This window comes from Amia ocellicauda, chromosome 3, assembly GCF_036373705.1.
Source record: "Amia ocellicauda isolate fAmiCal2 chromosome 3, fAmiCal2.hap1, whole genome shotgun sequence".
In the NCBI taxonomy this organism is placed as follows: domain Eukaryota; kingdom Metazoa; phylum Chordata; class Actinopteri; order Amiiformes; family Amiidae; genus Amia; species Amia ocellicauda.
This window is the reverse complement of record NC_089852.1, coordinates 27,603,787-27,624,292: the sequence shown is the minus strand read 5'-3', so window position 1 is coordinate 27,624,292 and position 20,506 is coordinate 27,603,787. Positions and strand designations below refer to the sequence as shown.

Genomic DNA, 20,506 nt, shown 5'->3' with positions numbered 1-20,506 from the left:
CTAATTCTCCCGCCACTGCTTTTGCACACTGTGGACCTTTAAGACACAGGAGCCAATGGCGTCGCAGCAATAACATATCCTGGAGGTGGTGGGAGGAGCTGCTGTGGAACTGGCGGAAAACCCGAGGTGCGTCCTCCAATCACACTTCGACTTCTTTACCTGACACCTCTGCTAGCCAATCAGAGAGGGCATGAGCGGCGTGGCGGGGCTTCTTAAGAAAAGGAAGGCGGGCAGCGGGGAGTATTACGATTGGCTCAGAGTCGCGAAGAGGCGTGGTCCGGAGAGGCGCGTTTGGAGGATCTGACCAATAAGAGCACGGAGAGTCGAACAGCGACACCGGTTGTCCAATCAGTGTTGAGTCCATCTGTGTTTGGGGGAGGGGCTTATTGGAAGGATTTGGCGCTAATCGGTGTGTGCAGCTCAGTGCAGAGGCAGAGCGGGAGAACAGCGGCGCATCGAACAACAGAGACCCTACTGCAACTCGAGCACTAATAATCAGCAGGTACGTTTACTTGGTTTTAATATATTTATATATATTTTTTTGGTAGCTGTGAGAATTTTGTTTTCATTTTAGAGGCATCAAACATAATAATAATAATAATAATAAGTGATGGTGAGATGTGACGATTGCTACACTAGTTAAATCCGGCGGCTGTTACTGTCCTTTCAAATGTAACAGTGTGACTTTAACCTTATATGAGCTGTATAAACAATAGGACAACTCTATATCACTATACAAGTATTTGTGTTGTTTTTTAGTTGGCGGCAACCAATTTGTGTAGGTGGGACGAGGAAGCTGTAGTCTAGCCGATTGGCAGTGTTAAAATACTGACAATTTAACATCCAACCTGCAGAGAAACCCAACCAGACGTGGGCAGTTATTAAAGATAACTGTTTTAGCACAAGTGTCCTTATCTTTTATAGTGCATCTTGCTGGCGACTGCTTTGTAATCTTGGGAGGTTAACTTGCACGATAAGATCCGGTCTTGGCGCCATAATAGAGCATGATGGCCGTGCACGTTTGGTTGATCGCCAATGGAGTCGCAGATCTGCTTTTATTTCGTTTTTCTGTTTTAAGGTTATTGTTCGTTGCTATCTTGTGCCCGCCATAAATGTGACGCAGCGCCGGCTCCAGTTTGATGTATGTTTGACCTAATTGTAATGTTTGATTGCGTGGAGATGGTTACGTTACGTTACGTTATGGTTTCGCTTTGCAGACTTAATGAATATAGAGAAACCAGCTGGAAGAGAACGTTTTGTTTTCGACCAGAAGCATCGTCTTTTCTGTTTGTCTATTTCTGTAAGATGCGTAAGAATTGGGGAGGTTGATGCTGATGTCTGTCTGCAGACACATTTTACATTGTTTGAAATGCATCACTGAGCTGCAAACGACACGGGTTTTACCGCCTGTGAACTGTAAAGGCAAACCTGTGGATGCGGTCACTGGCGGGACGCTCTTGCTCTTGTATGACCCAACTGGAGCAATGACGTCACTTCCTGGGTCGGTTAATTGAGGCAGGTCAAGTGCCTCAAGTTTCCCAGCCTTCTGGCTCTGATGGACACTATCTCTCTCTCTCGTCCAGCACAGCCTCAGAGATGCCCAGCACCAGTTCTCGCCGCCAGCCCACGCTCCAGTACCCGCGCAGGAAGTCCTCCCGTGTCACAGCTGCTGCAGCCAAGCCTGTGAGCGATGCCCCAGAGGAGCCCCGACCTGCCCCGCTGCCCCTCAGCCCCCGTAAACGCCTGGGTAAGCCCCCTGAACCTGGAGCTCTTGCCCCAGCGCTGCAAAGAGGGGCATGGATGCTCAGTGGTTGTGGGTAGCTAACTGGGTTGGTATGTGTGTTGGGGGAGCATGACTCGGAAGCTGGACAGGAGTAGTTGGGCATGAAAATGTTATTTTATGTGTTCATTTTGTGGGGTGCAGTTTGTCTGTTAAAAATGGGGATTTTGCGTGTTGTATAAATGGTTAGTGACTTTCAGGTGATCAATATGTGTGTTCTCTGTCCCCCTTTGCAGGAGCGGACAATGGCTGTAACCTGCCCCCTGCGCTGCTGGGGTCGCCCCCGAAGCAGCCCAGACAGCAGCAGCCCTCCCCTCGCAAGCTGAGCTTCGATGAGAACCGCCCGCGCTGGGGGACCGTGTTGCCCGGCCTGGGAGGCAAGGCCACGAATGGCAAACCCTCACCTGCCAAACTGGGATCCCCCAAACAGCCCCGAACCCCAGGCTCCCCAAAACCCTGCTCCCCCGCCTCCTCTTCACCCCACTCTCCATACCGCCGTGCCCAGGAGACCCCCTGCAGCACCCCATCTGCGGACCCCTCCTCGCGCCGTCGCCTCCCAGCGGTGCGGCTCTTCGGTCCTGAGGGTGAGACAGAGTGCCGGCTCCCCACTCACACTCGCACTCGTGCACACACACTCCACTCACTCACTCACTCCCCTAGTCCTAATCTAATGCGCTCTCTCCTCTCAGACTCGCGGTTCCAGCAAGTGAAGCAGGCCCTGCACACCGCCCTCCCTGAACGCCTGCTGTCCCGGGACCATGAGAGCGGCGTGATCCGTGACTTCCTCAGCGACCGGGTTCAGGGTCGTAACCCCGGCAGCCTGTACATCTCGGGGGCGCCGGGTACCGGCAAGACAGCCTGTCTGAACCGCATCCTGCAGGACTGCCAGGTCAGCAATCTCTCTGTCCCTCCCTGATATTTTTTTCCGTTGTTTGTTTTTGGTGCTAACCTCTCCCGTCTGTGCAGGAGGAGCTGCAGGATGCTCAGTGTATCTTCATCAACTGCATGACCCTGCGCAGCTCCCAGGGCATCTTTCCCCTGTTGGCAGAGCGGCTGGGGAGCCGTCTGCAGGGCAGGGACTGCGAAAGACAGCTGCAGAAGACCCTCACCGGCCCAGGACCCATGGTGTGAGTGTCTGACCTGTCCTCCCCACACTGACCTCTGTGAGCCACGTAGACAAACGCACATGCTTATTCTGACTTTCCTCTCTCTCTCTCTCTCAGCCTGCTGGTCCTGGATGAGATGGACCAGCTGGACAGTAAGGCCCAGGATGTCCTGTACACCATCTTTGAGTGGCCCTGGCTGCCCAGCTCCCGCCTGTGTCTCATTGGTGAGTCTCTCCCCCCCCCCCCCCCCCACCTCCACAGACCAGCTCATGTGTTGCTCAGATCTGAGAGGGAGTGGAAACAGTCCTGATCAAACGTCTGTCTGCTCCCCCTTTATAAGCACCCGGGGTTGACTGTACACTTGTCTGATTTGCAGTTCCTATAACTGATCAATTTTCAGTCCAGTGTCACTGTCAGTTGATCACTGTAGTTGTACTCCAGACTCTCAAACTGCAGTGATTTTTGTCCCTAACTAGAGTCTCCTCTGCTCTCCCTCTCCAGGCATCGCCAATGCCCTGGACCTGACAGATCGTATCCTTCCCCGGCTGCAGTCCCGGCCGCGCTGCCGCCCCCTGCTGCTCAACTTCCCTCCCTACAGCCGGCAGGAGCTGGCGGCCATCGTGCAGGCCCGGCTGAGCACGGTGTCGGGGGAGCCGGTGCTGGATGGGGCGGCGGTCCAGTTCTGCGCGCGCAAGGTGTCAGCCGTGTCGGGAGACGCCCGCAAGGCCCTGGACATCTGCAGGTGAAGAGGCCGGCTTTCTCTGACCGCCGGTGGTGTGGGGGGGGATTCACTGCTCCGCCGGGGCTCTGGGGGGCTTCAGAGACTCGGCTGTGAGCTGCTGTCCTGACCCTCCCTCTGTTTTTCAGACGAGCGGTGGAGATGGTGGAGTCTGAGGTCAGGAGTCGGAAGGTGCAGAGCCCAGCATCCAATGAATCCAATGGTGAGTCTTGTTGCTTACTTATTGAATTTATTGGTAGATGCCCTTATCCAGGACTTGTTTTTACCTACAACTGCCCTTTTATACAGCTGGGTTTTGTATTTTATTTCACGCACCCTTTCTCCCTTCCTCTCCCCTAGGGGTGCCCAGGGCCAGCCTGCCGCAGGTGTCCCGGGTGCTGGCCGAGGTGTACGGCGACCGCATGACGGGCGGGGAGGCGGAGAGCTTCCCACTGCAGCAGAAGCTGCTGGTGTGTGCCCTGCTGCTCTTGACCCGCCACAGCAAGGCCAAGGAACTGCCGCTGGGCAAGGTGAGACCCCCTGGCCTGCCTCTGGTCCCGGGCACGGTGCTTTCAGCCCTGCCATCTCCCCTGGTGACATGAGAACTGCAAAGTAGCTGCAGCTCTGATGCTTAATGCTTTCTTTTCTTGTGACCACTCCCTCCACTTGAGCTCAACTTTGTTCCTCCCTCCCCAGCTCCATGAGGTGTACAGCCGGCTGTGCGCGCAGCGGCAGGTGGGCGCGGTGGCTCAAGGCGAGTGCCTGTCCCTGTGCAGTCTGCTGGAGAGCCGCGGGGTATTCGCCCTGAAGAGGGGCAAGGAGGCACGCCTGTCCAAGGTACTGCAGTGGTGGAGAGACTTGCAATTTCACTTGAACTCTTATTTCGCATTGCCTGTCTGTGAATTCTTGTTCTCCTGACCCCGACGGTGTACAGGTGTATCTGACCTCTCTCTCTCTCCCCTGCAGGTCAGTCTGAAGATCGAGGAGCGGGACGTGGAGCATGCTCTGAAAGACCGTGCGCTCCTGGGAAGCATCCTGGCAGCAGGCCTACCCTGAATCTGACCTTTGACCCTAGACCTCAAATCCCTGATCCTTTGTCCTCGGCTTGCACAGAAACCAGAGTATATAGATGTGTATTCATGTCTTGGGGCTGTTATTTTAATTTTAAAAGAGCTCTGAACTATTCACCTCTGTGAGGGATTTAAAGACTTAAATCTTGGGTGCTCCAGGGTCTTGTTTTTCAGGTCGCACCCAGGGATATTGGTGTGTGATGAGGGAGGTGTTTATTCCATCTCTCCTGTAAGAGATCATTCCCCTCTGACATCCATTCAGTCTCCAGAAAGCGAAATGCCATCCAGAAATGTTTAGGTGACCCTGAAGAGCCAATCCGTATGAGAGGATTGTTACTGTCTGTGCTGAGAGCTCTGCCCTCTGAGCTGGAATTGAATTTTATTTATTTATGGCGGTTTCCTTCATTTTTATTATTTTTTTGGCTCCAGTGCAGTTCTGTCCCTCGGCTCCTGCCGTTTTACACTGCAGTCCTGTAGACTCAACCCGGAGGATTGTGACTTGACGTCACGGTTTGGGGAGTTGTTGTTTTTCCTTATGTGTGCTGCACTGGACAGGAGAAGAGCTATAAAAGTTTTTAGCTTTTTATACATTTTTCAAAATGTCTTGACCCTGAAAAGTCATTTGAGGAATCTTGTGCAACACTATGAAAGAAGCTGAGCTTGAATTGTTGCATTTAATTTCTCAGTTTTATCCCCCATTTTAAGATGTGCTGCTTTTTGTATACATGTATATTTTAAATAAAAGATGTATATAAAATATGTGTTCATTCTTTTTATTCTCCCTCTGCTCCCATTTAAACCTCTGACCCCGTTAGTGAGGTCATTGGGACATGGGGGAGCTGTGTTTTGATCCCTGGGGTCGGGGATTTTTTTGTTGCATTGTGTGTCCAAGGAGGTTTGCAGTCAGCCTTGCACCGCTTCCTGCAGCCCCTCTGGAAGGGTGCCATGTGTTTGTATTACCACAAGGGGGAGCAAGGTTCCCATCTTCAGTTGCTGGTGGGAGGTTTGACCAAGGGATCATCCCAGTACTGTGACCTTGTTCTATTAGCGAAGACCTTAGTTATTGCTTTTCCAGAAGACAAATAACAATAGGACAGATTTAAACTAATTACATTTTAGAGCAATAACTTTATTTATGTATAAACTTGCCAATGACATTGACAGTGGAGGCTGAGGGAAAGTGAGGGCATGTTTTCCACCCAGCCCCACTGTTCTCCAGCGGGGGGAGACCTGCAGTTTTTTCAGATGCCCTACAGTTACTTGCAGTGAGCCTGTACCCAAAGTGCTGCAGCCCTGGCTGAGCTGCTGGTGCTCTTGCTGACTGACACTTTCTCATTCTCACTCAGGAAGTTCCCTTGGTAAGAGTGATACAGGCAGGGAAACAATAAAAAAAAAAAAAAAAAGCTTCATAGTCAACCACTTCAAAAGAGTCACTTTCAATTCACAGGCGTCTATGCTGTCATACTTCTCACCTTCCGATGTATGCTTTTATTTCCCTCAGCCATTGTGAGATGCTTGTTCTGTTTTTGCCATCTCCACCTCAGACTGAACCCTCAAAGCAGAAGCGTCTTTCGTTACTTTTAATGGAAACTGGTTGAATTGAATAAATTGTGCACAGTCTCCAGAGAGAGTAGTGGGGAAGCCAAGCAGCAGAAAAGCAGAATAATTTGCTTGTGCAGAGACATGAAAAGGGCATGGGTTTATAGGGATTGGTGCTGTTCTGTTTCTGCTCAGAATTAAGCTATTTCAGTTCCTACGGTGCGCTGTGGACTGATTCAGAGACTGGTCCCCTTAACGACAGACACAAGCACGCAAACAAACCAAGACCTGATACACACAAAGCCATGCTGTGTAAACCAAGTGTCTCGCCACCTGGGGTGAGGAACAAGATATTTTACATGCACGCTATCTCACTGTTGTGCACAAGCACACACACTCAAATACAAGAGATCGCGGAATAAAAACAAGCCTTCTTCTATAAATTGATGTGAGAGCTGAGGGGTGTGGGTGTGTGTCTGAGTGTGTATGAATGAATGAGTGAGTGTGTGAATTAATTTGTGTGTGTGAGGGAGATATTTTGTGTGCATGTGTGTGTGGATTCATGTCATGTGTGTTTGTGAGTGAGTGAAGGAGTTGTGTGTATACGTTTGTGTGAATGTATGTGTGAATGTTGGCATGAGTTTGAGTGTGAGAGAGTTCGCTCGTAGGACAGCTTAAAAACCACAAGTGACGGGACTGAAAGTGATTAAAAAAAACAAAAAAAAAACTGCACTCTGAGGCGGAGACAAAACTCGGCTGCTTTTAGCAGGCTTTGTTGTCACCCTGAATCACAAGCAGTTAACAGCTTCTCCTTTCTTCAGTCCGCGCAGCACTAACAGCAGCCTCTCTGGGCTCTGCCTCCGCGCTGCTCTGTCTGTCCCTGCAGCGTTTCTACAGCCCCCTTTTTCATTTTTCTTTTTCCCTGGACATTAAAACCTCTCCTGGGAGCAGTGAGGAGGCAACTGGAGACACCATGAAGGATCAGAACACAGAGCAGATAGAGAAGATCCTACAGGAGGCCCCGGTAGCCCGGCAGGCCCTCCTGGACAACTACAGCAACCTGCACAAGGTGGCCGACTACTGCGAGACCAACTACTTGCAGGTAGGCAGCAGCAAGCACTCTATTCCAGCTGACTGAGGGAGCTCTCTCCTCTGTCTCTCTCTGTCTCCGTCTCACTCTCTCTCTGAGACACTGCCACGGCTCCTCGGTGGCTGTCAGCCCAGTTATGCTGAACGTGGGAATCAGGTCTCTGTAGCTGCTGGTTTCTTATGGGCTTATAATAAAAAACAAGTGAAAGAATCGTCTGGTGCCCAGTAGCGAAATAGCTGGCGGCCTTCTCTCAGTTTTCCCTGGGGCCCTGGTGTGTAAATGAAGCCACAGTCTTTTTAATTGGTTTTCTCTGCAGCGCTCATTAAAAAAAGAAAAGTTTGCAGTGGAAAAAATAGGTCAGGAATGGAGCAATAAGATAGTGGTGTGAGGAGAAATGACCTGCAGTATTGTGTGCAAAAGCTCTTTGGTGGTATGGGAAAGCATTATAAAACTGTGTTATAGGTATTAGAGGTTCTGTGACGCTGTACTGACCTGACTTAAACCCGCTTCATATTGACACACAGGTTCAATGCCTTTTAATGTGTCTGCAAGCAGATTTTATTAAAGAAGAAGAAAGAAAAAAAGAACTACTTGTGAAACTTTCCACTTCCACTGTGTGTGCGTCTGTGTCTGTGTGTGTGTGTGTGTGTGTGTGTGTGTGTGTGTGTGTGTGTGTATCTGTATGTGCAGAGTGACATATGATATCTTCTGTGTGGCAAGAGGCTGTGGTGTGAGTGAGCCGTCTCTCTGCTGCTCCGGCTGCACAAAAGCTAACGTGCAAACAGCCTAATTTCTCTGCCTGCCTTCCCCCTTCCTCCCCCACTATGTCGCTGTCACACACACACACACACACAGAGAGAGAAAAGCGGTAGTTGGGCCCTGAGCGCTTTCAATCAGCACTGTGAGAAACAGAGAAAGCAGAGATCACACAGCGCTCTCCGGCCCTTCCTTTTACTGCTATGCGCTGCCCCTGTCAGGGGCTGGGGTTTCTGCTGCCCCAGAAAAGAGGGACACTTTTCTACAGCCAGGTGGGGATCAGAGTAGCCAGAGAGGCAACGGGGAGGCAGGCTGGGCTGGGAGAGGAAGTGTGACCACTGGTGTTCGTCAGTGAGGGATGCAAGTGCATGAGACAGACAGACAGAGAGTGAGAGAGAGAGACAGAGAGAGAGAGAGAGCCTGCAGAAAAAAGGAAAGAGGAAGGGAAGTGATTTATAGCGCAGCGGCATCATGTCAGGTGATGTCACTGGCAGCTCTTCCTCGGTGACAGAATCCTCCCCCCCCTCCGTCTGGCGCTAAAAGAACTGCGCACAGACCTGCACGTGCCATGGTCATATCTACTGATTGGCACTTCAGACCAACAGGAAGCCATTCAAACTGTCCCTGTCCAGAAATCCACTTGTATGGGTCTCGGAACTGGTCATTTGTGAAAGCAGAACACTGGTGGGAGGCGGCGGGAGGGGATTTAAAGAAGTGCCTCGGTACAGTTTAGGTGATGTGGGGAAAATCCATGTGCATATTCTTCCTCATAACAAAACTGACTGCATCAGGACAGAGAGAGAGAGAGAGAGAGGGCAGTGACACATTTCATTTAGATTATTATTATTACTAATTTTGATGTCCTTGTGCAAGGCCGCTCATGTTAAAATAAAGAACTGCTGCTTTATGAGCTGTCAGAAGTCACAGCACACAGTGGCTTACCACAGAAAGCAGAACTAAATGGGGCAATGGTTTCTGCACTGAGCCACAACACGGTAGCGAGAGACACCAGACAGACAAACAGGCAGTTTCTGAGTGCGAGTCATGCAAGGCCTCTCTCTCTCTCTCTCTCTCTCTATGTGTGTGTCTGTCCGTCAGGTGGATGACCAGAAGCAGGCCCTGGAAGAGACCAAGAAGTTTGCCACGCAGTCCCTGGCCAGTGTGGCGTACCAGATCAGCACCTTGGCGTCCAACGTTCTGAAGCTGCTGGACGCCCAGACTGATGGTCTGCGCCAGATAGAGTCCTCTGTCCACCTCCTCTCCCAGGTCAGGACAGCACCCATCCTCCACCCTCACCCCCCAGTGAACCCCACACCACGCACTCCAGATACACCCCACACTGCACTGCGCACTCCTCCCACACACTACACACTCCAGATACACCCCACACACACACTGCACTGTTCAGCTGTATCACACTGAGCTCTGATACCCAGAATAAAAGAGTACTCCGTAGCTGATTTAGATTATGAGGTATAGAACTCGTATAGAACCGATCAGCTTCAGAGACCAGACCCTCCAGTGTGTGGGATCTTCTGGACTTTAGGCAGCCTGGTCTATATGTATCTAAGGGCCCTGAATCTGATCATGTTGATTATAATGACTAGCTCAGGGCAATGTGAGAGAGGCTTGCAATCTTGTCCCTCCAGTCCCTGCACAGTCAGCGGGTGCCAGGGCAGCTCTGTACGGACCTGTGAGCTGTGAGAACAGGGAGAGGGCTGCTGGGATCCCCTGTCAGAGCCCCCTCCCCCCTCAGCTCGCTGCGCCTGTGAGCAGTGTATTAAACTCGGAGAGGGCAGCGCCGGCTGGGACTGTTTCCAGGGCCTATTGTTGCGGCACTGCTAGGCAGCTCTCCTGTGAATAGCAGCCCCGTCGATGCAATGCGTTGCGAGGCCTCAGCCCCAGCGCTGCCGCTCTCACTGGCATTCCAGAACCGCCGTGCTCGGCATTCCAAACCAGGTCACCTGGAGGGGGGGCCGCTCCATGGCGCACCTCCAGCCTTGGCACCAGCAGTGCCCTCCAGTGCCCTGCGATGCGGAGTCCGCAGCCTCCCACTGTTACGAACAAAGGCCGCAGTCTCTGCCCTGCTCTGGTTAACAGTGCCCTCAGTCTCTGCAATGTTTGGGAGGGTGTACAGATTGGCTCTATAAATAAATACAGATTGCCTCTGTGGCTGCTGGCCAGTGCGGTTGCCCTGTGCTGTGGCTCTGCGCTCTGGGCGGTGTGGACAGGGGGACCCGGAGGTAGGAAACCCTCAGGGGCATATATATTTATACACACACACACATATATACATAAACACACATTGGTTACTTTCATACAGTCCAGGATTGTATGTGCAGGGGGGTGTAGTAAGTGGGCTGTGCTGCTGTGTCTGCAGACGGTGGACATGCACCGCGAGAAGGTGTCCCGGCGTGAGATCGGCGCGTTCACCATGCCCAAGAGGCTCCCGCGCCACCAGAAGGTCATCCCCCCTGCCGCCAGCCCCGAGCAGAAGCCCCGTTACTCCCGAACACCAATCAACTTTGCAGGGCTGGACACCTTGGGCCACGGCATGAAGGTGAGGAGGGAGCAGCAAGTATATATAGTGATTGTTAATATATATATATTTATATAGCACCTTGTTGCTTCAGCTGTTTCAATGATGTGTCGGCAGGTTTTCTCTTGGTCAGTCACACTCTGCTGGGCTGCATTCTGCCTGCCTGCTCGTCCTTCTGTCTGCCTGTCTTTCTCTGTGTCTGTGTCATACATGTAAAAACTCATGAGGATGTGAGTGGCGATAAGGGATGTTACAGGAAGGTTGCTCAAAGCTATCGAAACAGCCCTGGCGGGGGGGTGACAATTACACTGTATTTTGCACCTCTACACGCCAAATGTGGTGTTGTTATGGCCGCTGCTTTTATCATAGCTGATAGCTGAGACAGATATACCACCCATTCAGACTCCGGCATATTAAAATGCACACAAACACTAAACCTAAACCACCACACCAGCAGTATTTTTTGTGTCATATTGCACTGGATCTGATAAGTCCCCCACAATGCCTTGCGCTGGTGGCTCAGCTGCAGGCAACAGTCTCTGCACAATGGAATCGAGCCACATCCTGCCGAGTGACAGAGCTGTCAGTGACCTCAATAGGAAACCACACAGTCGTCTGCAGATGCTGAAAAACAGCATTAATAATAATAATAATAATAATAATAATAATAATGCAATTAACCAATTACAAAAGCATTTGGCTTCAATACAGATCCAAAAGTACACAGACCCACAGGTGCGCTAACCTAAGTGTGATGAAGTTGACAGACAGAATTGTACTCTGCGTGCTGTAAGAAAAAAGAGTTTAACAAAAACAAAAAAGTTTCAGTGCGGCGGTCCCAATACCTTGCTTCAGATTTTTCCTTAAAATAACTTTAGCAAGACTGTATTTTACAGTCTCCTTTAAAAGACGAAAGCGCCTCTCCTCTGCTTTGGCCCCTGCATGTGCACTACACTCAGGCGTGTTAGAGCCTGCTTGGTTTTGTGCTCCGTGTTGCACTGCAGTGACTTGATGTCTACAGACGGGCCCTGTGCCAAAGACTGACCCTAAGTCTGTAAAAGACTTGACACACATTTTAAGTGTGATTAAGTGGAACAGCAAATAAAATGTGACAGATTTCCCCCTCCCATAAATTCTATAAGAGATATTATATAGAGAAAAAAATCACAGAGTAAAAGTGTATATTTGATTAAAAATCACTTAAATAAGAACTTCTCTGCTAGTGACAAGTAGAGCAGCTAACGGATGAAAAAGCACAATTCGACTTTAATGAGTTGTTTGAAAATCACTGAAAATACTGACGTTCTCTATTAGACCCTTGTCTGCAGCCCAAACAAGGCACTGCCTCGCTCTCTATAGTCTGTTAAATACAAGCACTGGTCTCTTGCCCACAGGACTCAAGCAAGCAGCTCGGTCGGACAGGAACCATGACACGCAAGCAGTCGAACCGGGAGGCGGGAGGAACTCTGGGGTAAGTTGTCAACTTCCTGTTGCTCACAGAGACACCACATACATCACACATCTACTTCCTGTTAAGAGATCCTCAGTGGAAGGGTGACAGAAAGCATTGCAACGAGCGTGTACATCTGCTTGTTTCCCAGAAGGGGGCACTGTGTGTGTGTCATATGAAAGCAAAGGCCCAGGATCCACTTCTGTGCTGTTGATGACACTCATGGTTTGCAGGTGTAATGAATGAGTTTGCCCCTTAAATACTATTTTATTTGGTAAAGTATTTTACAATACAGATAAAAACATTCAAAACAAATTTTAATACTCGTGATTTAAAATTTGTTAAAATCAATATTCTAAAATCACTTAAAAAATTTAAAAGTGATTAACGTAAACAGAATACATGAACTCAGATAAACAAGTGCATAAAACAATAAAACAAACTTGTGATTAAAGCAAAACTGCAAACCAACAAAAGGGTCAAATACATTGAAAATAACTGAAAATGCCCCTTAGAAATGAGAGATTTATGATGAGAGTCATAATATCTTGTCATATCATTATGAACCTGTGTACGGGGGGGCAGTGCAGGCTGGTCGGTGGGTTCAGGGAGTGTGTCTGGAGTTTAAAGGCTGTGTCTGTCTCCGTGTCCCCCCCAGGAGGAGTGCCCGAGTGCCCGAGCCAGTGCAGTGCCCCGTGGCCCCCTCTTTGTCTCGTGGGCCGTCTCTCTCCTCCCTCAATGAACGGCCTTCTGGGTAAGGATGGAGCTGGGAGGGGTGGGGGTGACACACGCACACGCACACGCACACGCACACGCACACGCACACACACACACACACACACACACACACACACACACACACACACACACAGCCATGACCAGAGTTCTTGTGCTCTGTTCTCCGTGCAGCTCCAGTTTCGGGATTGCCGTGCCTCCCCCTGTGGTGCCCAGCTGGAATATGTCGGACATGCCCCCACCCCTGATGGAGATGGAGGAGGTCCTGCCCCCCCCACCATTGGACGCCCCCTCTCCCATGGCAGCCCTGGTCGTCCCCCCTCCGCCTCCTATGATCTCCAGCCTCCCAGCCCCACCTCCGCCCCCACCCCAGGCCTCCATCCCTCCTCCCCCGCTGGCACCCCCTCTGGCGATGGGTAAGTTCTTCTCTCTTTTGCTTATTTAACGGAAGAAAAAAAGTCTTAAACAAGAGCTTAAAATGTCTATATCTTTTTGCACAGCCGAGGTAAATAGCTTTCAGTTTTGCATGGGTGGAGCTGTGCCAGGCAGAAGGAGCCAGATTCAAATATATAATCCAAGAAAACATCTAAAGACTGTTCAAGCGGGAAGCATCCATGCAATCTCCAGGCCGATCCCGTGTGCCCTTCCTCTGACCACAATAGTGCTGAATGAAGAATTTCGGTGTGTTTAAATCATTAGTATTTAAGTCATTGGAGCTGGCCACATTGTGCAAGCTCTGCAAAGAAAGAGTTCAAATGAAACCTGACACATAAAGCAACAGGAAGCTGCTGCTCAAACACTTGCCCGATTCAGCTCTGTTTGTCTGCATGAAATCCCTCTTTTCATAATACAACACAGCAGCATAGAATAAATGGATCCCAACTTCATGGCACTATACTGGCTGAGGATTGTGACTTTCATTCACATACAAACCCTCTCGCACACCTCTGTGCCCGTGGTGCCGGGCGGACAGGACACATTTGCTTTGTTCAGTATTATGTTTCATCCAGCCCCTATTTGTTTTTCCTCTCAGTGGCGGAAGAAAGTGGCTTCCATCTCCCCATGGTATCAGACGTGCTCCCCCCCCCGCCGCTGACAGACGGCTTCGAGCTCCCGGTACCCCCCCCTCCGCCAGGCAGCGAGTTCAGCTCAGGTACAGGACAGCTCCCCCTGCCCCACCTCCCTGTGTGTCACTGAGTTTTTCAAAACCCGTGCTGAATTCATAATTATTTTGCTTTTACTTTTTTTAATACTCTCCCTCCATAGTCGTAATTGTTAATTAGCCAGCCTCACTATGACATCAGACCTTCATTAATTGTCATTGTCAGGTCATCTGATTATTATTATTATTATTATTGTTATTAGTATACAGTGCACACTGTAAGGGTCACGCTGCAGACAGCACAGCTACAGCATCGTGGGAGGGGTGGTGCTGCTCTCCCTGATCACACTGCTGCTCAGAGGGGCCCTGCCACCTACAGGGGGCGCTGTTTCCCAGACGTCACATCAATGCAATGATGAATACACATTCAGCAGTCATGGCTAAAAGCACTGCTCTCTGGGGTATTATGAGGCTTCTCTCCATATGTATGGAGGCCTAACTGACCGTCATCGACAGCAGGAGCTGCTGAGTGGGCCGGACACCAGCTGCTCTCTGCCGCGTGCCCCAGCGCCGGCTCAGCACTGCCGCTTGCTTGCGAATGTGTCTTCTACAGCACTGCATCAGTTTGTCATCTGTGCATCTTGATACCGTTTTCTCTGTTGTTGCTGTTGTTTCTGTCTCTGCTGTTTTATTTCTCTTTTGCTCCTGTGCACTCTCTCCCTTCCCTCCCTCGTGCCGATGCCTGCTCCTCAGCTCCGCGCTCCAGGCGGCCCAGGGGGCACCGGCACTCCACCAGCCTGTGGTCAGGGTCCCGGGCTGGGCCGGGGCTGTCCTCCCGCTCCTTCTGTCTCTCCTCCTCACACACACGTAAGCCTGGCTCGCTGATAGCAGCTCTCTCACTGCCCTGGCATACACAAACACACAAAAACACACAAATACACAAACACACACAAACAAACACGCACAAACATGCACAAACACACACAAACACGCACAAACATGCACAGACACACACAAGCTCTCATATTCATCAACTGTTGCTAATTCTTAAAGTGAATGTACTGCCTCAGCTCTTTCCAACCTACTGCATATGAAAGCTGTCTGACGCAGCTGTGCAGTAGAGCAGATCAATTGCCGAAGTACATTGGTAACACTATACAATCAGGTACCGTCATTCTTCATGAATTAATATATGAATACCATAGGTTTAAACATCTGAGTTCTGGTGTTGAGCACATGAACTCGCACTTACTGTACCCTAGTCCTAACCCTAAGCCTGTTATACTTGTGATTAACATCAGATGAAGTGCATGACATAGTCATGTGTTTATCCTGTGGTATTCATATATAATTAATGAGGAATCATAGTACCTTATTGTAAAGTGTGACCAGTGCATTTCCCAATGGAGACTCCCCTTGTGGCAAAACCACAAGATCATCAGCAATTTAACTGCCTGGCAAATACACCGATCAGCCATAACATAATGACCACTGACAGGTGACGTGAATAACACTGATAATCTCGTTATCATGGCACCTGTCAGTGGGTGGGATATATTAGGCAGCAAGTGAACATTTTGTCATCAAAGTTAATGTGTTAGAAGCAAGAAAAATGGGCAAACGTAAGGATCTGAGCGACTTTGACAAGGGCCAAACTGTGATGGCTAGATGACTGGGTCAGAGCATCTCCAAAACTGCAGCTCTTGTGGGGTGTTCCCGGTCTGCTGTGGTCAGTACCTATCAAAAGTGGTCCAAGGAAGGAAAACCGGCAACAAGGTCATGGGCGGCCAAGGCTCATTGATGCAGGTGGGGAGCGAAGGCTGGCCCGTGTGGTCCGATCCAACAGACGAGCTACTGTAGCTCAAATTGCTGAAAAAGTTAATGCTGGTGCTGATAGAAAGGTGTCAGAACACACAGTGCATCGCAGTTTGTTGCATATGGGGCTGCGTAGCCGCAGACCAGTCAGGCTGCCCATGCTGACCCCTGTCCACTGCCGAAAGCGCCAACAATGGGCACGTGAGCATCAGAACTGGACCACAGAGCAATGGAAGAAGGTGGCCTGGTCTGATGAAACACGAGTTCAAGGTGTTGACTTGGCCTCCAAATTCCCCAGATCTCAATCCAATCGAGCATCTGTGGGATGTGCTGGACAGACAAGTCCGATCCATGGAGGCCCCACCTCGCAACTTACAGGACTTAAAGGATCTGCTGCTAACGTCTTGGTGCCAGATACCACAGCACACCTTCAGAGGTCTGGTGGAGTCCATGCCTCGATGGGTCAGGGCTGTTTTGGGACCTACACAATATTAGGCAGGTGGTCATAATGTTATGGCTGATCGGTGTAAATATCCCCATTAATGCATGTAAAGGATTATACATTATTTGAATTTGAATTCATGAGTTTGCTGCCCCTGCAGCACCATTGATTTCTCTGCTCTACAGACACTCACTCTTCTGGTTCTCAAACCCTACATTAAGGGACCATTGAATTGATTAATCCAGGTCTTAACTTCATTGGTCAGCAGTTTGTCTGCCAGGACCATTGATGATTAAGACATGTAATTCAATTTAATTCAAAAGCTTTATTGCCCTCAGGGTAGAAACATTGTAATTTTTCTTCAGCTTCATTAGCTTACAACACAATGGGCCCCTGACTACACTCTGGCCGCTTGCATATTGAGACCCAGGGCCACACTCAGCTGTGCTTGTTGTCCTCCTGTCGCCCGCACCTCTCCAGTCATCATCCCCCCTCCCCCGCCATACCCCCCCCCTCTAGCACCCCTGGCCCTGCTGACCCCCACATTGGGCTCTGCCTCGCGGCTCCGGCGCTTCGGTGAGTGGCACTCGGGCTTTTACACTTATTTGTCGATTGATTGATTGATTGATTGATTGATTGATTGATTTGGCCACTGCCATGGGGAGAGACAAGAGCAAGCCGACCCTGACTTCTGAGTTCTGAGCCACAGGTTCCTCGGGCTCGGTGTGTCGGCCGCGGGGCTTCACGTGCTGCTGCTCTCCTCTGTGTTTCAGACATGGATTTCCAGGCCCCTCCTCCTCCCCCAGACCTGACGGGACACTTTGTGGATGACAGTGGGCCCCCCCCACCCCCGCCTATAGACTATGACCCTGCACCACCCGTCAACTATGAGGAGAAAGGTGACACACAGAGCCTGGCCCGATCCCAGACTCAATATTATTATCATCATCATTATTATTATTACTTACTATTACTTTACTAACCTCCACCGTTTTCAAAGTCGCTCTATTAAGTGATCAGTGTGAGGTGCGTCTGCAAACAACCTTCTTATTTTTTTCCACCCTCCTTTGACAAAACCTGCCTGGCCCGTGTCATTTGTGCTGCGCCTCTCTCCAGTCCTGGCCCTGTACACCTACAGCCCCAGCAAGCCGGACGAGCTGGCCTTCCAGGAGGGAGACGTGATCTACGTCACCAAGAAGAACGAGGATGGCTGGTACCAGGGCGTCTTCAACGGGAGGGAAGGCTACTTTCCGGCGACCTACGTGACCTCGGCCAGCTAACCGCCCCGGCGAATGGAGATGGAGCCAAAAAAACAGCCCAGGGGACACACCAGCATGGGGGCTCATCAGTGAAGCCCCAGCTAGACTAAGTGAATGTGGGTTGATTTTAAACATGGGGATGGGGGAGGGAATCAGGTAGCGGAGGGCGGCCAGGATTGTATTCTTACCCACAGAATTTGTTAAAAAAAAAAATTATATATATATTTTAAACTAACTGAAGGCAGCTATCTTTTTACATTCTCCAGCCTTAATTGTCTACCATGTTTAACGCAGTAACCTCGGCTACTTCATGATTATTGGTAATTAAAAAATAACTAATAAATAAATACAAATAAATAAAATACAAAACAAAACAGAAAGGGTGGCCTTATTCTGATTGGACTGTTTCAGTGCAATTGTGCTCAACTATTCACAGTGCTAATATATAATCAGATTTCACAGAGAGATGTAATATATAACTCAAGGTTTTCAAGCGAGGATGATTGTTCTGCAGTGAATTTTTTAAGTTAAGTTTTAATGAAGCCCTTGGTTATGGAGGATATAACTTGTTTCTCCTCTCACTTTTTTTTGTTATTATTTTTAATTTATTTGTGCAGCTGTCTTTAATGTTGTATGTCTTGATTTTAATTTATTGTGCTTACAGTTGCGTCTGTACCCCCCCACCGTGTAACCTGACCTCTTGTTTTTCCCATGTCATCTTCACAGTCATGTAACAGCTCCGACACTCGCAGTCCCTGATCACCTCCAATACGAGAATTAAAAGCCATTAACACCCAGTGAAATGTTGCGGTTTTATTGATGTTTTGCTCTGGTTTGGTCATGTCAGGGCACAGTGGCCCTGCTAGTATGCAGTCTGTGTGTCTGGTCTATGTGTTAGGGTGGGTAAGTTCATATTTAATGTTGATGTTAGTTAGCTGAAATACGGGGTGTGGGGTTACAACCTGTAGCACAGGGCGCAATACTGACTAAAAACAGATCGGAATTGAATTGAATCACCTGTCAGTTATTTTCCACTGAGTCCAGCATGTGTCATATGAAAGCTACTGGCACAGGAAGCCTCTGGGACACATGATTAAAAATGACACACCTATGCAAAGGTCTATTGGAAAATGTAATACTGTAACAAAGGCGGGGCAGCGGAGCGTAGCTAGCTCAATAACGGTCACATTTTTTGTCAATTACATTTTAAATGAATAAGATATATACTACTGACTTCAAAGTGCATTTTTTTATTAAATGCCATTGAACTTAAAGCAAGCTCCACAATACGTTTTTTCCTCATAAGATTGGTTTGTTCTTGACAAGCCTCGATCTAGTGTCTGTGGCAGAAAGGTGCTGTCTACCATGAGCGGAGGTCCATTTAAATTGAGCATCATCAAACTGCTAATATTTGGTACCAACAGGGTAGCTCTCTTATTTATAGAAATGTTGTTCATGAGGCTAAAACCCAGTTCACACTCGGCAGTACTGCATGGAAAAGTCTGCTTATGGTTTAAGAGTGGTTTGAGATCCTTACGCTCACTGTCACAATTTGCAACACAGTCTCACATCTCATTGAGGTTTGTGCACAAAATGAAGCATATAAGACTTCTAAAAACAAAATACATGTATTTTATTTATACTCAGGAATTAAACCTGGTTCATAAACGAGTTACGAAGCTAGGCTGTCGAAAGTAAAAATAAAAATAGTTAAAGTCAGTTGCAAAAATCCATCTCAAGCAAATACTATTTAGCCTAAGTTACTTAAAATATGTGAATTTCGAAACTGACACTTCGAAATTGTGTTCTATGGATTATTCAACTGTAGAAAAGTGTCAATAACAAAAAAAACAACCTAAAAAGTGAAAAAAATGAATATGGCCATTTCAAATTGGTCCCCCAGTAAAGACAAATACAACTAGAGTGAAGAATACATACCCAGTGTGGAACTGTTCAGATGGTCATTATTTGGGATTTCTATGATTTCTAGGTTGCTGCTCCTCTATAATATCATTCAGTCGGTCGCCTAATGAGTAATTTTGCACCTGCTTTGGCGGAAATGTAAAATAATTGCGACAGTTCTAGGTGGGGAAAACAACTTTTTAAGACTAAAAACCAATTGATCTTGTGGGAAAATAAGGTGATGGGCCCATCAAACGTGCATAAAATGTTATATTGTAATGATTTTCATGACTTTTCTGATTTTCTCCATTGACTTCCAGCAAAGCAGCTCCAGAGTTACAACCCTGATGACGTCACGGCATATCATTCGATCTCTGATTTCTGGTACGTAGAATGAGCTGGACATGAAAAACTCACTCCACAGAATATGATCTACTCATAGAATAACCTAGTTCCCCTTTAAAGCCTATTCCTGGTTATACTCCGGGAAACAAGCCCTTACAATTTAAAACAATTACAGAATTGCATATGTTAAACTACACAGCTAATGTAAAATACAAATCACACATCCTAGTTCTAATAGGTAACAAGTGCGTTGAAGTCCTAGACAACAGTAAGTGAGGGTCAATGTCTTAAACTCAGATTCGAGCTGAGATCGGGAGCCGAGAGAGATCAGGGTTGTCCTCTGCTGACCTATAAACTCTGGATGACGAGACACTTTCATAATAGTAAAAACATGCCGACTAACTTCAGATTTCAGACTTCAGATGTTGTATTTGTACATATTATTTCTGCATATTATTGAGTGATTTAGATGGACACTTTCTGTTCTCTTCACAGCACTGTAGCATAGGGCACTATACTAAGTAAAAACGGATCGGAATTTAATTGAATCCAAATAAAACTGGTGTTTAATCACCTGTCAGTTATTTTCCGCTGAGTCCAGGAAATACGAAATCTACTGGCACAGGAAGCCTCTGGGACACATGATTAAAAACGACACATATGGATAGATCTCTCTCTTGATACAGCTGTTACTCACAGCCCTGCCCCCCCGCCACACCACGTCACACCTGCATTCCTGACCCTGTGATGTTGACATCTGGGTGTGGCCTGACTTCTGTAAATCACATTATTATGCAGTGAGCGTGAGCATGTTAGCAGGAAGGTTGGCTGGGGCATTGGATCACATGATTGGGACTA

At 48.6% G+C, this 20,506-nt stretch overlaps 2 protein-coding genes across 3 annotated transcripts; both read left to right on the top strand.

Moving 5' to 3' along the window:
* Positions 1 to 396: 396 nt before the first annotated feature.
* cdc6 (cell division cycle 6 homolog (S. cerevisiae)) lies at positions 397 to 5,424 on the top strand. 2 transcript variants are annotated; one of them, XM_066698777.1, is made up of 11 exons: positions 397 to 502; positions 1,584 to 1,747; positions 2,017 to 2,364; positions 2,470 to 2,669; positions 2,747 to 2,907; positions 3,004 to 3,110; positions 3,388 to 3,628; positions 3,754 to 3,827; positions 3,965 to 4,134; positions 4,301 to 4,441; positions 4,571 to 5,424. In XM_066698777.1, exons 2-11 carry the CDS (start codon positions 1,597 to 1,599, stop codon positions 4,658 to 4,660), a joined length of 1,683 nt encoding a protein of 560 aa, XP_066554874.1. In that variant the 5' UTR covers positions 397 to 502; positions 1,584 to 1,596; the 3' UTR covers positions 4,661 to 5,424. The 2 variants fall into 2 exon arrangements, with proteins under 2 accessions (XP_066554874.1, XP_066554875.1); XM_066698778.1 differs by having other exon boundaries at positions 415 to 502; positions 1,589 to 1,747.
* A 1,559-nt stretch (positions 5,425 to 6,983) lies between these two features.
* abi3a (ABI family, member 3a) lies at positions 6,984 to 18,204 on the top strand. Its single transcript, XM_066698776.1, has 9 exons — positions 6,984 to 7,315; positions 9,158 to 9,325; positions 10,440 to 10,619; positions 11,993 to 12,069; positions 12,707 to 12,802; positions 12,958 to 13,199; positions 13,817 to 13,936; positions 16,916 to 17,041; positions 17,259 to 18,204. The coding sequence occupies exons 1-9, from the start codon at positions 7,187 to 7,189 to the stop codon at positions 17,420 to 17,422; spliced, it is 1,302 nt and encodes a 433-aa protein (XP_066554873.1). The 5' UTR covers positions 6,984 to 7,186; the 3' UTR covers positions 17,423 to 18,204.
* Positions 18,205 to 20,506: the final 2,302 nt, after the last annotated feature.